The sequence below is a fragment of the Thunnus albacares genome, chromosome 21 (genome assembly GCF_914725855.1).
Source record: "Thunnus albacares chromosome 21, fThuAlb1.1, whole genome shotgun sequence".
Classification (NCBI taxonomy): Eukaryota; Metazoa; Chordata; class Actinopteri; order Scombriformes; family Scombridae; genus Thunnus; species Thunnus albacares.
The window spans coordinates 21,942,975-21,960,886 of record NC_058126.1 but is presented as its reverse complement, the minus strand read 5'-3'; the positions used below and the strand labels follow the sequence as shown (position 1 = coordinate 21,960,886).

The following is a 17,912-nucleotide window of genomic DNA, read 5'->3' as shown; positions in this document are numbered from 1 at the left end:
AGCAGCCAGATATCTTATTTTAGCTAAGCATAAAGACTAGAAACAGAGGAAAACAGCTAGCTTGGCTCTGTTTTCCCACTGTTCCACCCACCAGCACCTCTAACTCACTAATTAACACATTAAATCTTGTATGTTTATTCTGTAAACCTCACAGCACCAACATTTTCTTGATGCTTTAGTTTTTATACAGATTAAACTAACATGGTGTATCATGTTTATTAGTGAGCTTCAGATCACTGGTAGACTGATTTTGCTACCGTCAAACAAAGCCAGGTTAGCTGTTTTTTCCTGCTCCCAGTGTTTATGCTAAGTTAAGCTAACCGGCTACTGGCTGTAGCTTCAGACAGAAAGAGTTATCAATCTTCTCATCTAACTCTCGGCAAGAAAGTGAAGTAAAGAAGTGTATTTTCCAAAATGTGCACCTATTTCTTTAAGAATTGGAGAACACAGCAGGAACTCAAGTGGTGTTAATGTAAGACCAGAGAGGAAGAGACAAAGAAACATGAATTTTAAGCAGAGGAACCTCCTCAGAGTTTTTCGCCTTGAAATCTGGTCCATTCTGAAGACAGGAGTTAGTCCTTGATATCCACACAGTGGCGGTGGTAATGGCTCATGACCTCAGAAATATATATAGGCCTATGTGCTATCATCAAATTCAAGAATCAGCATTGCCTGCTGCTTGATTCGATGAATGTAAATATTTAAGCACAGTACTGCTGCTTGCTGGGAAGCCGAGCCCAGGCATCCAGCACTGTAAGTGAATTTGGGAGCTGCTCTGGGCCCTGTGAGCAAGAAGCCAAGGTTGGAACTGTGGGGAAGCAGAACCTACACCCACACAACACTGTTATTTTATCTGTTCACAGCCCCAGGAGGCCACAAGGCAGCAGTGGGGTGGGGGGAGTCGGTCTTTTATTACAAGCCCACTCTGGGCACAGTGTTTGTGAAAGCTGATGTAAAGTAAGACATGGGAGAGGGAGTCTGGAGTCACCACCGCTCTGCGTTAAGACAAGGTGGAGCTCAGCAGGGTAATAACATGAGCCATATTGCAACTGAAGGTGGTGAGGTGTAGACAAAATAGCCGCCCCAGTACTGTAGTAACCATTACACCCCACTGCTCCCACTCTCACACACACAGACACAGTCACAAAGACATTGCATGCAGGGAGGCATAAAGGAATGCCCACATGGATTCACATCTGGTTAGCAAGTATGAAGGTGTCAGTTTCCTCTGACATCTGAAACAAACAATCAAAAACAGTGCTCCGCTAAATTCCAAGAACAGCACTGCTCAACAAACCAAAACACAACTACATATTTGGTCAAAACTGAGTTAGATTTATATGGTACAATTTGAAAACCGCAGTTACACCAGCAAGGCTCTGGCTTTATCTCACCAGATGGCTAAAACAAGAGAATGAAGGTATATCTTGTTGGCTCGTTGCTACAATGTAACAGATGTAAATGTAAATGTATATGTAAATTCAAAAACCTATTTTGATGATCTAACATGTATGTAATTTTGGTTGATATGCCTTATAAAAGAGGCAATTGCTAAAGGGTAACTAGTTTAACAGGGTAGCAGTGACCAATATCTTAGCCTGAGTGTGGTGGAACTTGTTTGATTTGGTGTAACTATTTTAAATTACATAGTAGAATGTATAAAATTATATATTTATTTGCTTTTTATACTTAATTAATTAGTTCAAATCGATAAGAGAGCTTAAAGAAAACAGTTATATTTGTAATACTGCAAACTATATGTGTAGGACAGAGCAGTGAACTGCAGATTTATATTAAAGCCTACATAACATCATGAGACAACTGGATATTTAGACTGTTCATTTTATGTTCTCTGAATCCAGATATGTAGTTTCTTTTGATTTAGCCAGTTTTCATCACTTCAGCACATGAAAACAAAGGTGAACTGCTGTACTTTGGACAATTCTCACAAGGACTGCCCTGACAAACACCCTGCTACCCAATTTCATGATCTGTAAGTAGCTTTGAGTAACCAGAGATCAAACAATGTCCTCTCTCAGCCCATTAGACAGACAGAAGTACCTGTGCATGAACCCCACTAAATGACTCTTGCGAGCTATGTGGTTACAAAACACTTGTCGCGCCTCTGTTATTCCACATAATCTGATTGAAAGGAAATCCTGCGACAAAGTGGATAGTGGAAACACACAGTCTGAATTAAATGAAACCCACGTACATGTGAGGTATCTCATGTTTGTGTGACCTGGCTATGATTTCCTTAGAGAGAGTTTTATTTGACTTTAACTTGCTGGTGGGAGGGTGGGAGAGGTAGAGGTTGGCTTTGCTTTTTCAAATTCAATTGTCCACTATGCAGTCAAAGAGCCTGAGCTTCCTGTGGTTTGCAGTAATAAACCTAAACTCGGGTTACATCGAAGGCACAAAGAACTGCAAATGGTCAGAAAAAAAACAAAAAACACAGTGATGTGGACCTGTAATAAGGTAAGGCCCCAAACACCAAACCTTGCAAGAACTAGAAAAAGTGCGAAAAGGTTTCAACCTCTGAACTTTATCCCTCTGCTCTGCTTGGCTGAGGTCTGGCCTGGTGGAAAAACAGCTTCCATGAAGCAACAGTGGATCTTCCAGGGCCTTCCAGACCTCCTTTTTTCTTCAAAGTAAGTGAAATTGGGGTCTCTTGGTCTTGGTGGTTTACAACAAATTCTCTGCTCCAACCCCAGAATGGAGATCAGCTTGGTAAAGAAAAATAAGCAGTGCAATTACAACACAGGGGCCAGATTATTTATACAAAATAATGGATTTGTTTCTATACATGCCAATCATTTCACCCAAAAGGGAGTTTATTAATGTGGATTTTTTTGGGGGAGTAGAGTGCTCTAGTAGAGCATGTGTCCAGTCCATGACAATGTTTGAGGCATGTGGAAAGCTTACACCCAGTCCATGTTGATACAAAGTGATTAGTTTATTATAGAAGCCAAGGCCTGAGTACATGGGTATTTGCTTCTATGTTGTAGCGGTAGCATGAGTGAGATCCGGATGGTCGTCCTGACACATTGAATGACGACACGGCCGCGGAATCTGAGATGGAGAGGCGGCGTGTGGCCAGGGATATGCCACACGGGACGGGAGCACCGTGAACAAGGGGAAATATGGGTGGTGGGATGATGAATGAAGTTACTCATCCTTACATTTTGTTTCTACAAGGCGGCAGTGCCCCCCGTTGCTGGCCTGTCCTCAGACCATGTGCTTATTGCTACAGTAACTTGAGGCCGGGATGAAAGCATCCCCCACTGCGAGAGGAGTTTTCTCTTCGAGGGTGAGGAGTCCCCATCTCCTGCTTTCTTTAGGGCCTGTACACAGGGCACTGTGTTTTTGAAAATAACAAGAGTGGGTTACAATACAATCATTTAGGTTTAAATTAGATTGACAGAGTGTCAAATATGAGGAAACTCAATTACAGCCCTATTACTAGCTGAATTGACTTACATGTATCCGAGGCCAGAGGTTCACACCAAACAATGATAGAAGTTTCCTGCTTACCCGAGGCCTGTTCTTATTAAGTTATGGGGGGCCTGGTGTGATTGATGGGCAGACATACAGGCCTGCTGCCTCTAAGGATGTGGGTAAGCCTTTGTGTTGACAGAATCCATATTAGTTCTTGATAGGACTGCTTCCCAAATATGTTTTTACTCTGTATATTAAACACTATGACCATTCAGGTAGTCTTCTTAGCTGAAATACTACTCAATATAAAAAATCCTTATACTAGGCCCACACAAGGAGGTTCAAGGATCACCCGAGTAAGTCAGGAATAGGGGGGGCATATTATCTGTAACCTAAAGGACTTCGAGGCCTACAGCAGGTCACACAGCTCAAAACAGATCAGCTCTGAAATGGGACGCTCCCGTTGCCTGATGAAATGTCAAAGGGTCTAAATGTAAACGGGTGCAACAATGTAAACACAAGGTTCCACATAATCAAAGTGTTTCCACCTGCAGTGACAGAGCCATCAGTTCTGAGCATGCCGGTCATTACCTCACAGTCTTCTGGTGCTCGGAGGGTAACCTAAGAGAGGCCAGAGCTAGGCTTTGGCTGACTTCAGAGGAAGGAAAGAGTGGGAGCAAAGGGGCATTTTCCTCTACCTCACCTCAGAATATAAACAGTGAAACAGTCTGCAGACCTACAGGTGGCTACAGAAGTCTTTTTGCCCAGAACAAGGACGGTTGTCTGGAGGGAAAAGGGTTTGATTTTGTTTGTTAAGGTTAAACTCTAAGACCTGAGGGCCCTGAACTTTTGTCAAAGAACTCTGTAAAAGTGAACGTAGAGAAGGTCTACTGTCACCCACTCCTATCACTTTCTCATTATCACAGAGTATGAAAATGTCCTTATGGTGAACATATATTAGGTCCTCACTGCAATATACAATTCAGGTGGTTGAAGCAGAGGATGATCTTTCCAATTATTCTGTCATTCTCTTATTTTCTTGTACAGTATAAGTCAGCATGGCAAAACAATTACCTGATAGCAAAGCAGCAATGAGCATGACAAAGTGAGTGACGTCTGGGAACCCAACACCTTATGAAACGATGCCCAACGCCTCGTAACATTTTTACACATGACAGCATGACTGCTCTCCTGAGGGGCTCGTCTGAGCACTAATCCATACGGACCGCCGCTGTGGCAGGCAGAGGAGGAACAGGGAGACAAGACTGTGTTAATGAGAGCCAGATCTGCTCTGTTAGCTTAGTGGCTGGCTGTATGTTCAGACACAGACAGCAGGACAGAAAGCAGTCCATCAAGCTGTCCCTGCAGAGCTGCTCTCAGGCTTCTGAGGCAACAAGGTGGGGCAGGACCAGAGGATTCTGGGAGTCTAGCATATTACTAAACCTGGGTGTGCCATTAGTACTCCTTCCCATCTCCACAACAGCCTTACCCTTTTGCAGTTTTTTGTTGTCAATGTGCAGCCAAAAGAAGTATATGGCCGAGAAACCATACTACTTTGTCAGTTGTTCCAAACCTTGTGACCTCATACATTGAAATTGTTTTTGACCCATTGCACTGGTTGCATACGTCTTTGAGGTATGACCAGGTCAACCAAAGAGTGGTTTTCCCTGCCTTATTACATTCTGTTTTATTTTAAGTTTTTAGGGGCATTTCTTGGACTCCTTCAAGGAGTGAGAGGAAATGAGAGGAGAGATGGAGAAAGATATGCAACCAAGGTTTTAGATGTTTGCAGAGGACAAACTCACCAGTAATTTACAAGTGTAAGAAAAACATAATATTAGAAGAATGCATGAAAAATTAATATAATTTTGTGGAGCATGTATGTTTTTTTCATACTTAACCATCCTGGTAACTTTGCATCCCCCCCGGCTCCTGACCCCTGACATGTTGATAGTAGACACTCCACCAGTGCAAAGAATATTCAGTTATTTTGACATATTTGTTGTAATGTTGATGTTTGATGAACAGAAAGTATTCATCTGCCACAATTTTAATAAGTGATTAATCATGTATGTACTTTGTTAAGCAAAAACGACAACTACTAACTTGCTCCAGCTTGTCAAATGTGAGTCAAATCTAGTTTTGGGCTGTTGGTCAGACAAAACAAGCAATTTGATATCACCTTGGGCTCTACAAAATTGTACTGGCAAATGAGCGTTTTCACTATTTTCTGAGTTAGTTTAAAAAGAATGTTTGATATGTGAAACAACTAGGCTGCAGCCTTAATTTAACCCTCGACTGCATACTGTTGTCCTAAGGCAACAGCCTGACTCTCACATTCCTTACATTTATAAAGACATTATTTGCTTACACATTGTAATATCTGATGACATGTTTCTGATTAATATAATGAAAATCTGAAGTTGATGTAATGTTGCATTTTGTGATAAGAACACTTCTTTAGAAAGTGCAGCCACATGTTGATTAGTGCCAGAAAAAGCTAAGATTAATCTGACATCTTTAAATCAAGATTACTTGTTTGAAAGTATGTGCATGAATCTGTATAACTGATGGTTTAAAGTCATAAATACTCCTAAACTGTTTTTATTAAGTGGCCCTTTAGATTACTGTTAAGACAATACCATGTTTCATGTATGTTCTAATATAATTTCTGATGTATGTGTTGCATGTTTTCACCTAATAGTTGTTCTACAAAGATCTGACTTTTCTTGGTGTTTTTGCACCAATATGACATATTGTTGTCATGCAGTAGTAGTAGTAGTAGAAGAACCCAATCTGGGTTAAATTACATTTCTGACATTTGCAGTGCACCAAATAAAAAGGCGTACTCAGTTTTTAAAGGGCAGTGAGGTCCTTTTGAAGGTGGATTTTAGAAAGGCTACACACTGTCCTATTTCCCATGACGTTGCAGTAAAAGGAATGAATCAACCAACTTTGTAAATTATTCTCAAAAACTATAGAATCTCTCATCTCAGCCCCTTGAGTAGCTGATGTCTTTCCAGTTTAGGCATGAGGAAACAGCAGTGCTACAGCTCAGCATATTGTTGGACCACATGAAGGCATTATTATGCTGTATGCCTCCGTTGTTGTTTGACTGAGACATATTTCCAGACGGCTGCCTGGACTGTGGCAGGAGATGAGGGATACGCTACAAGGGAAGAGTCCTCGCTCTCGCTGCCAGCCCCAACCCTTTCATAATCGCCCAGGAATTATACACATCCCAGTTAAAGCACTGGTAGAGTGAGTTATGACTGCAGTGGTGTTTCCTGACAAGTCTGCCAAAAAGATGATTTAGATAGATCACACGTCTGGGGTCTGAGGGTTCCTCGGACACTGTTTAAACACAAGTCTTTATTCTGAGGACAAGAGGAATGTGAAGGGCGCTGAGTGAAAAACCCCTCACCTAACAGTGACATTTCCAACACGGCAACCATGACAGCAGTGTTATTGGCCATCTCTGCTGAAGACTTGCAAATGTAAGCGATTACTAGAAAATACCTATTCTTCATTATTATTCAACGTAGCTCTCCAAGTAACAGATGTCAGAAACAGCTCCACAACAAAGCCTGTAGACTGCATTAACATCAACATTTTCACTTAAAAAAGAATTTTATTCAGTTTAATACATAGGGCGGTTTGTAGTGAAATATGTATACATTCAGCTTTACAATTCATACAGGAATTATCCCACCAAATTCCAAAAAATACACACAATTTACAAAGTATACATGTTCCAAACATATTTTTGAACACAAAAAAGACAGCTATACCAGTTTGATAAGTAAAAGCATTCTTCCTTTTTGTACCATTAAATTCAAATGGTAAACCTGTATGTAATGCTTTATTTTCAGCTAAATATAAGTTAAGGTGTTTATAGCAAATAGTCTCTGAAGGTCTTTCACTGGACAAACAAACACAAAGAATGGCACGCAGAGTTTCCCATGCAATTAAAAAAAAAAAAAAAACATTAAAAAAAAAATAAAATTCCCATCTATCATAACACATTGGTAGCATCCATGTCATTTTCATCACCCCTGTTAAAAGATCACACACCAGCATTCGAATACTACAAACATGGTCAGAGATCAAGGGTACAGTACATTTATAACTGCTTCTCAGATACAAACACAGAGATAGGAGTACTGTGAAATCCATTAGCAATGTGGAGCACACAGCCTTTTCTTTGATTTTCCAAATTTAGTGGAAACACCCTTATGACTCACTGCCCTGTTTAATATTGAACACTTTTCCTTTGTCTCTGTCCAGTCAAAGGGATCTATATGAAAGACTGCAGCAGTACTAGTGATATTACTGATATTATCTGTCTGAGTGGGGGAGTGCCAGTAGGTCGCACTCCATTAAAGCAACTCGTTACAAAAAAGGCGTGCAATTTTAAGAGGCTCCCTCTTCTTCGGCACCCAGTGGAAAGCTCACTGGTGCCAATCTCTTGGATTTATGCACTCTTCAAAACACACTAAAGGTTTGAAGTCAAAGTCAATAAAAGTAGTAAAATCTCATTCCAAACACTTGGTAACTCTATTATATTCTGAACAAACGAGGCAGTTGTATGGACAACATAGACACGTGATCCAAGCCTTTAACTGAGACTGTTGAGAGGGAGTATAAGATGGCTTGGCTTGATAAGCTTCTCTATAAGCAGCATACAGTTCATAGGTGCTGTGCTACGGGGGGGGGGAAGGGGGGGTAGGATCAAGCACAGGACGGTGCGGAGGAAAGACAAACACTGGAAAAAAGTCGGCCCTGCATTGATACAGATGTGCTTGCTAAGGCAAGGTGCTCCGAGGACAAAAAGCATGCTGGAGACAAGAAAGAAACCTTGGTCAAAACTGTTTCCATTCTCATTATCATACTTCACAGATTTAGCCATATGTCTGACAAACTTTGGTTTACACTACTGGACTTCACTGCCTTGTTAAAATTAAATTGCAGAGTATAAACTGAGAAATGGTTATTACTTTGACCAAGGTCCTGAAACTGCACAAAACTGTAACTCAAAACAAAACATAAACAGAAAGAGAGAGAGAGAGAGAAACTCACTCAAATGTCATTAAGAGGCAGGCTGAGCTGCTTTTGCGTTTTAGCGCAGCGTTGTTTTTAGAAAGTGTGCAAAAAGTAGTGTCTGTGTGAACACAGGTAGAGAGTGTGGACGGTCAACCCGTACATCTCAGCTCAGCGGAGGGGAGACAGCCAGACCTCCACTGCCTTCATGTCTGAAGACGGAGGCTGTTCTTTCAAGTGTGTGTGTGAGTGTGTGTGTGTGTGTGTGTATGCTTGTGTTTGAGTGTGTGATACTGTGTGTGGTATTCACACATGTATGTTTGATCATGTGTGTATATATATGCACGTGTGTCGTCTAGACCAGAGAGCAGTAGCCACCGCAGGATCCGCCTCCCGCGTCTTCGTCGGTGAGCTGCACTCCTCGGCCGTGGTTCTCACTCTGCCATAATCCCGGAGTCTGGATGATCTTCTCTACCAGCTCCTCAAATGCACACTGAACCCCGTCCCTGGTCTTAGCACTCGCCTCTGGGAGGACAGAGTTAAGAGGAACAGAAGTAGAGAGCAGAGGAGTGAAGGAACAGTGACACACGGAGAAATAAAACGAAGTGCAGAAAGAGTAAGAGGAGGGTGACAAGAGAAAAAGGACAAAAAAAAAAAAGGGGAGAAAGGAAGATGAGATACAGCTACAACAACTGTTAATGTCTGCACCTTGATGTCATCATCTATTGGGCTCCCAGACTGGAGCGGCAAGTGGTGGAAAATGTCTCAACAATAACTGTCAAGTCCAGACATTAATAGTAGACCTTCGCAGGTTATTAGGGGATATAGGCAATACCCACTCCACAACTTGAAAAGATCCAGAAACATTATAATAGTAATAATCGAAGGATAAAGAAATAAATCTAATTTAGAAAGCCAAATCAGAGTTAATAATATTTGGAACTGCCCTGGAAATGTTTCCATTTCAACAAACAGAACATTTTTCAGTATTTAATGAAGATAAAAACTGGGTGTTTAACTTGAAGTCACTTCAACTGCTTAAAGTAGTTTTACTTTACTGAAAAATAAAAGTACAGGGGAAAAACAAGAGCGCATGGAAGATGATACATGAAGCCTGTTTTATAAATAGTACTATGCAAGCATTCCTCGGCAAGTATGAGAGTTATTTCAAAAGCTGTTTCCCCTGTGTAATAGTCTGCTGTAACTCATGCCCAGCAGGTCTTTGAGAGTAGGGAATCCTCCTGACTTACCTATAAAAAGCATGGAATGTTTTCTTGCAAACTTCAGCCCTTCGGCCCGGTCTAGTTCGTGGTTTTCCTAAAACAAAGGAGAGGTAATGGCTTATTTGAGGTCTGCCGGGCGGAGCTGTCAGCTACTGTGGTCATCACAGGGCGGAGAGGAAAAGTGATTTTCACAGACAAAGAACAGGACACAATAAATTCATAATGCTCTACTTAGTGGGTATTTTTATCTAGGGGTGTGTGTCACGGATGAACTCACGACATGATACTATCACATTATTCTTCCCATAATAATGTTATATGACAACAAAGGCCATTCTGTGATACACAATATATCACAGATTAATAGAAGAAATAATCTAAGATATATCACAGTATCTGTAACTGAAGACGGAAAAAACTATTTCAAAGAGCAGGAAATAGTCAGATAATGTACAATGTTTATTAACAGTATATTACTGTTTCACAGAAAAGAAATGTGGCCTCAGTTTGTGCCTCTCACAGAGCTGCTGGTAGATTAGCAAGTCTGATGAGAGACAACAGAGAGGTGACAAGTAGGCTAAACGTAACATGATAAACAGCCACCCACCCACACACCCCCACACACACACCCACACACACCAGAGAGCCTGACGTAGAGCTGCTAGCTCAGCTACAACAAAAGTACCACACAGAAACTTTCACAAAGGACCATGAACGTGCTGATATTTTATATTTGGCACCAGAGTATCAATAACATATCGCAAGTGGAAATATCACGATATGTTGCAATATAAATTTTTTTGTCCCACCCCTATTTTTATCCAACAGTGACTGATTCTGGTATCTTGATAAAGGACGAGCTGCCAAAAATATGGAAGTGGGTCAAGTGGCTGTGAGTTGACCATTTAAAAGATACTTATTGTATGTGTTTTGGGAAAGTTAAAATGCGAATCAAGATATAGAAAAACTGTTTTTAACATAACATGTTTTTATTCGATTCAACCTTAAATGATTGCTGGATGACTGGGAATGTCTTTGCTCATAAGAACTCAAGCCAAGGTCAGAAATACTACACTTTACATTAAGTTGTCCCGTGAGTGTGACAAACTGAATTGAAAAATCTTAATGTTTTGCTGATCTCTAATCAAACAGCCTTGTTTACCTGAGCGCCAACAGTTTTATACACAACCGCAAACCCGCTCACCTTATCGATTTTGTTTCCAACGAGCATTTTCACGATGTCGTTCCTTGTGCAGTACGTTTCCAGTTCATTGAGCCAGTTGTCCAGCTTGGTAAAGGTTTCTCGTCGTGTGACATCATACACTGTGGTAAACCGAATGAACAAAACAGACACATACACACGGACACAGACACATGTTTACATGAGTGCTTGACCAACCTGTTAGTCAAAAGTAAGACTGAGGGCATTGCTTTTGACCTCTGAATACAGCAATGTGTTCATATTGAAAAATGGTAATTATATCAGCATAATCGTGGTAGCATCTTGCATTGATAATAATATGAAACCATATTCCCCCATGATTGAGTTACTTTAACAAAGAAAAACCAAACAAAACAAATTAAGTTAAAATTTAAAAAAATAAAGTATCAAGTAATAACACATGAAAACAAAGGGATTGAAGTCAGACAGAATCACACTGGACACTCATAATCCCAGTGCTACAGCGAGGCGCCTTCTGTTTCTATATATCATTAGAGTGGTCAAAAACCATGGGCTGAAGAGGAAGTCTGTTTAAGAGTTTTAACTTAGTTCCTGTGTGTGTGTGTGTGTGCGCATATACATGCTGTACATGCATGTCCATATGAGGAGTCTGACTTAAGGGTATAAACTGACTTCCAGGGAAAGAGGCCAGAGTATGTGTGTGTGTGTGTGTGTGTGTGTGTGCGTGTGTGTGGGTCACAGGATGAAAAGCCATCACTCCCTTTACAACCAGGGGCCTGACTCTGAAGTGGAGATGGCACACACACACACACACACACACACACACACAAAGACACAGGTGCTTGAGCAATGATGGCGCCAACAGCTTGGCTTACCGAGGATGACTCCCTGGGCACCGCGGTAGTAACTAGGCGTCAGGGTTCGGAAACGCTCCTGTCCTGCAGTGTCCTGCAAAACAAAACCAGCTCAGCACTACTGGACACGCTCAGAGGAAAAACTAGTGGCTCAATCTGGAAAACCAGGGCAGACTGACATAAACAACAAGAGCAACTCTTCTGTTTCTCAAGGCGTGTTTGGGCGGAAATGGTGTTACATTAGCGCCATCTTCTGGGGACATGAGAGAACTGTGAGACTGTTGGGGGAGTTTGATCTGCTCTGGCTAACAGACAAGAGCCACATGTTGTGTTGAAATGAGTGTTACTGAAATATTGCAATCATTACCGAGTCTGTTACTTACCCATATTGCCAGCTTTGCCTTGTTACCGTCCACAGTAATGGTCTTCACTTTGAAGTCAACACCTAGACAATGAAAAACCAGTCGATCAATCCATCTGTCATGATTACCTCATTCTGCTTCAGTCGCAATATGATGAGTCCTACAGGTTTCACCAATTACTGCCAAGAATACTATATTATGGCGACAGACTATAATTATTGATGATGAATTGTCAAAACATACATACCACGCAATGTCCCTGAACTTCTGCTAACCCCAGCTATCCAGACTGGCATTATGCCCATCCTATGTCCTGTATTTAAATTATGGTGTGATTGTATATTCATATCCACCACAAAAAGGTTGGTTTAGTGCCCTAAACTGAAACCAATATTCTTTATGAAAAAAGAAAAAAAATATATAAATCCACCACCTGTGAAATGGCTCAGAAAGCCATTATTCACCCCTTAAAACCCCCTGCCAAATCCCAAAGGACCAGACATTTACATCAAAATAACAATACTGTCCCCCTTGCCCTCAACAAGTAAATCTCCTCTATTGCCTTTGTGTAGTGTCTTGGTGTGCAGGGCGTGCAGTGACTGGATGACATATCTGCTTGAGTTTTAGCGTATACTGACAGATTTACCAGGGAAACGTACACTTGTGATGGGGTTGTTTTTACATCTGGGACTGAGGTAGGGAGTTCAGTTCAGAGCAAAAACAGAGGAGAAGAAAAGGGACATGAAGACAGACAAGACAGAGTGAGGATATATGACATACACTGCGTGTGCCGCATACGCTTACACACAAATATACGGTCTGTTCACACAGTCAATCACAACAACTAGCTGCTCCTCCTCGAGTCAGGCCGGGTCGCTTAGATACTGTTGCTGGATACATGTGGAGACGAGTTTACACTAAACATTTCCCTGAACCCTGACCGGTATATCCTGCTTTAATTTACTAAAAATTCAGACAGACCTTTCCCAGAGAACATACGGTATCTGTTTGTAATATCCAACTGCAACAAGATGCCACTACCACTGGAAGTCAAGGCTGAGCTGATCTCTGCAGGCAAACTGGTTCATGGTGGACCTCAAAACAGCCATTCATCATAGGATATAAATACGCTGGGAACACCACAACATACTCTACTACATTCAAAACACTATGAGTTGCTGTATTGTCTCTTTTTTAATCTTTTAAAATGACTGTTCCCACAATTTACTGGCTGCTAAATTCATCTATTAAAAAGCGTCATGACAGGAGGGCTGCTCATCTGTAAACTCATTCAGACTATTATAACTACCTTTAGATCAATAATCTATAAGCTAATGTGATAATGTATGATAAACGACCTCAGTAACTGCTTCAGATGGTGAGGATGACAATACTATGATTGAGAAAGAGTGACAATAGATTCAAAGTGATTTTGATTGGATCTAAGGGGATTTCAGTTAATAAGTGAGGCTTTATCCAAAGAAGACATCTGTTTGGCAAAAAAAATCCCGGCTGGCCAAGTAAAACAGTAGCGATCATTGCTTTGACCTTGAAAAAAAAAAAAAAGTATTTTTAAGGCTGCAACATTTCTTGGAATCAGTTCCTTTGGTTGTTTTAACAAAGGCAGCATTGTGAGCTATTAGCTCTTCAAAGAGTCACATTAGTTAGAATAGAAAATACATGTGGACCCATAAACAGGATTATGAATCTTGAGTTGTTAAGTGAACATTATCCCATTAGGGTAGTTACAGCACCAAGGACACGTCAAAATATAGCAGGTGTGTCCTTGATCTAATATAAATTTAAGGATCCACCAGAATCTGGAAGAAACTCCACGTATAAAATTTGCCATTTCACCAAATAAGATGGATAGCCTGGTCTGTTCTAAAATTATTTTCACACTCCTCATTGGTTTATAATAAATCAAATGGCTCTGTGGCTGTGAGGTCTGTGGTTGTGTGGTATCGTGGTGATTTTTACTTCCAGCTTGCAAAGTGCTCAAACCTCCTGTTAGCAGAAATTCTAACAGGCCAAATTTCTGCGTGGTGACCTCAACTTGACTTTGATTTCACTATTAAAAAAAAATAGTTTGACGTTTAATTTCTGTTTTGAATTATTTGTAAGAAATACTGGGTGTGCAACAGACACATGGGGCCAACGTGGTGATTGAGCCAATTCTGGTGCTGGAGCAGATAACGAGGGTTCTGTCATTTTGTGGATTGTTGTTCAGTACAATGTACAGCGTCTGCCAGCAACCTCAACACTGACTACAGACTAGGGAGGAGAATTAAGTTCATAACAGTTTCATGTCCACTTGACTGAATGTGGTAGTCATTGTTGTTGACAGTAGTCGTCTACAATTTCCAAAGTGTTCGGCTTTGTTGAAATATGTAATTCCTTATCAATTCCGTGTTTATATGTGTTCGTACACAGGGGTAAACAACTGCAACTGCATACCTAATTATTCAGATTTCAGATCCTTGTTTGTACTAACCTCCTTCGGGTCTGAGTGAGTGTTTACTACCAGAAAAGTTTCATTTTGACTCTGCTGATGACCGTCTTGCAGCCGCCGCCGCCTTCTGATTCACAGCACATGTTGTACACTCAGCTTTATTTTTACTTTACTCTTTCATCAGCTGAGCTCGTATGTGTTACTCACCTATTGTTGCTGATTGTTCTGGGTCAAAGGTGTCGTCTGTGAATCTTAAGAGGAGGCTGTTGACAGGAAGAAGGAAATAATCAGATTGAGACATAATGAATCACTAACCAACACAGCAGAATGGCTTTTTTTTTTCAGTTATTTGATTCTACTTAGGTTGAGTGAGCTTTTGGTCTGGGATCAGGTTTCCATTTGCCTCGCTGACATAACCCATCCATCTAATCCTGTATCTCTATCTCTTTCTATTGATCATTTTGTCCTCCACATGCATTACTGGCACAAAGTTCAGATGACATTGTTAGATTGTGGTAAGGAGTACGGGGTTCAATTCTTAACTATGACTAATCAAGTGCAAATGCCTTAATCACAGTGCTGATGATGTGGATAAGCTCACTGCTTTCCCTTGACCAAAGCACAACTCTCTTATTTTTCCTCATCGGCCATCCGGAGGGATGCTGGAGCAATGAGTGTTTATTGTTTGAGGTCCATGCAGCTGATGAGCTACACTTGGAGACAGCCAAGTTAGAAATGTATTCTGTGTAGGTCATTTGTTCAGGTAAAATGAAACCTATTCCTTGCCAGGCAGATATCTGATGATTTGAGAACCTCTACAGATTGCAAGGAAACAAATTAAATATCTGTATGCTATTCAAAAATGAGGCTAATCCATGTACATGATGATAGCACTACTGGCTCAAGATGATTCAAATACTGACATTTGAAACTAATCATAGTCTGAGCTAGTTTATTGTATTAAGCAAAAGCCTATTTAATAATAATACAAAATTGCTTTCTGGAAACCCTTGGCCTCGATGGTGCACAAGCAGGAAGTGAACAGTACAGCTGGCCACAAGCTTGTCTGTTTTCTGGAAACATAAGTCATGTTATGATGTTGGCATAAACTCATGTCTGTGTTCAGTCCATACGGACCTGCAATCACAGTAAGCAAACTACCAGCACTGCCAGAAAAAAAAAGACATGTCTACCCATCAACTAAAACAGGCACACACCCAAGATCTAAATTACAGTAGCATGTCAAATCAATAAAAACGCATAACGCCAAAAAGTACTAATACCAGAATTACAACTGCTACCTATACTGTGGAAACATTTTGTGCTGACATTAGCTGATGTAAAGAGCATGAATTAGTACAAACATTTGAGACTGGACTTTCCAACACCAGATAAATACAACCGTTTGGGCCTGACAATCAGCTGATCCTAAATGTAGGATAGCCTCATATCCCTTTTACAGAACATTCAATCCCTTGTTGATCATGCTGAAGATGCCAGTCTTGTGATTACTATACACAAAGGCCTTTTACCTTTTTATGATTCATGTTATGGTTTGTTATTTAGAGAACCTGAGGCTTGGTCATCGGCCTGCACTTAAAGATGATTTTTTTTGGCCAGATAGTTCATTTGTAAGAGGGCTTGCCACAAAGCTTTGGGCAGCTCATTATCTGTGTACCGTGCTACGACTCTGGAAGACACGCTGTACTTGATACCATAGTTTTAAATGTGATGGTTGATGGCTCAGGCTGGCTATCAGGATTCTTTCATGCAGTCTGGACCACAGTCATGAAGGCCAGAAAACCTGACCAAGCTCATTGTTGGCAGTGGCACAAATTACAGACTGCCAGACGAATGTTGGTAAAAACATTACACTGGGTCTCTGCCTATTAGGTGCATTTGTGGTTGGTAACAAGCACCTCTGATTACCATATAATGGCAAAATCAACTGTAGAGAACAAGACTCAGACATGAACTCTTAAATCAAGCTACTGCATGTGAACCACCTGGTCTTATAACGTTACAATGAATTTAAGGTTCAAGATTACAAACTGGGAATGTTTTTTGAATTGCTGTTCAATTTTCTACAACAAAACCAGTGACTTGCTACTAATCATGTCTTCACTTAACGCTAGATTTGCTTAAATGTGACGTTAGTTGTCTTAAATAGCTGTCCATGTCTCTGGTAGCAAAGCCACGATGTCTAGGCAGAAAACAGGTCTCTCGATTGCAACATCTTCAACCAACTCTGTCAGACGTGAACAAAGATGATGTCACATACAGCTAACCTCAGCTAGCTGAGGTTAGCTAGACAGCCAGCACACTTCAAGCCTTATATTAGCTTATGTAAGACAGACGGCGTGACCTGTTTCCTAATAACGAAGAGGGCAACCACAGCAGAGCCATCTTCGTTATTTTAAAACGCTGGTATAGTCTTAAAACGCAACAATATGTTATTAGCTGCTCGGCTAACAGTTAGCAGTCAGCCACGACATCAATTTCTTCACGATAACTTTAGCTTACCTGGACTTTCCAACACCACTTTCTCCTATTATCAATATTTTCAACGTCGTTAGTGTATCATCCTCCATTTTCCTCTTACAATGAGCTGTCTCACTCTAGATAATTAAAACAGACCGTATAAAACGACGTTTCTAAGTAACTTGCGCTCTTGTTTACAGCTTGCAGCAGAGATAGTTTGACAGCGTTTTGGGAAGAAGTCTCACTCCAACCATTTCCGGTATGACGTTTTCTCCAACCATATCCGGAATGACGTGTTGGCACATCCGGTTGGAATTTGTACACGAATATCTAATTAATTTATTTTGATGATTATATAACAAAGCAATGGCAGACGCGATTCGAACATAATAGAAATAATCTGTATATTAATGACATTATTTCCATTGCATTGTATCGTATAAAAGTAAATGTGTGTGATATTCTGTGCAAATGTAGTCCTTCAGTGTCTGTGGTTCTTATCCCTGCATTATTTATTTGCATTTTATTAATTTTCATAAGTCATTTCCAATACATATTTTGTAATCACAGTTATTAAGTTATGTGATTTGTAGGAGATTGTTAACTACATGAACTAAGTTAAATAATACCAAATAAAATATTTAGAGGTGCCCATTTTATTTCTTTTCCAAATGATTTATTATCTTATGCATTATCCATACAAACTCTGATAAAAAAACAAACAAACAGAGAACACCCACTTATTTTACCCTTTTTAATTATTACTTTTGGCATGTTAGCCAGGATTTTCTCTTCAGATGAACAAAGCTCAACACTCAGTCCTCCTCTGTATGAGCTGCTATAAATAAACTGGATGTTATGCTCCATATGTTTAAGTAC

The 17,912-nt window shown here is 40.5% G+C and overlaps 1 protein-coding gene across 1 annotated transcript; it reads right to left on the bottom strand.

Moving 5' to 3' along the window:
• Nucleotides 1-7,049: 7,049 nt before the first annotated feature.
• rab18a (RAB18A, member RAS oncogene family) lies at nucleotides 7,050-17,297 on the bottom strand. Its single transcript, XM_044340052.1, has 7 exons — nucleotides 17,076-17,297; nucleotides 14,760-14,815; nucleotides 12,122-12,183; nucleotides 11,760-11,832; nucleotides 10,906-11,024; nucleotides 9,729-9,795; nucleotides 7,050-9,003 (listed from the first exon to the last, which is right to left on the bottom strand). Exons 1-7 carry the CDS (start codon nucleotides 17,141-17,143, stop codon nucleotides 8,834-8,836), a joined length of 615 nt encoding a protein of 204 aa, XP_044195987.1. The 5' UTR covers nucleotides 17,144-17,297; the 3' UTR covers nucleotides 7,050-8,833.
• Nucleotides 17,298-17,912: the final 615 nt, after the last annotated feature.

Excerpts from the sequence above, each read along its gene's own strand:
- rab18a (XM_044340052.1), bottom strand. The coding sequence starts at position 17,143 with ATGGAGGATGATACACTAACGACGTTGAAAATATTGATAATAGGAGAA. Across the intron at positions 9,796-10,905 it reads TTGGAAACAAAATCGATAAG|GAAAACCACGAACTAGACCG; the intron begins GTGAGCGGGTTT and ends CCTTTGTTTTAG. Across the intron at positions 9,004-9,728 it reads ACATTCCATGCTTTTTATAG|AGGCGAGTGCTAAGACCAGG; the intron begins GTAAGTCAGGAG and ends CTGTCCTCCCAG.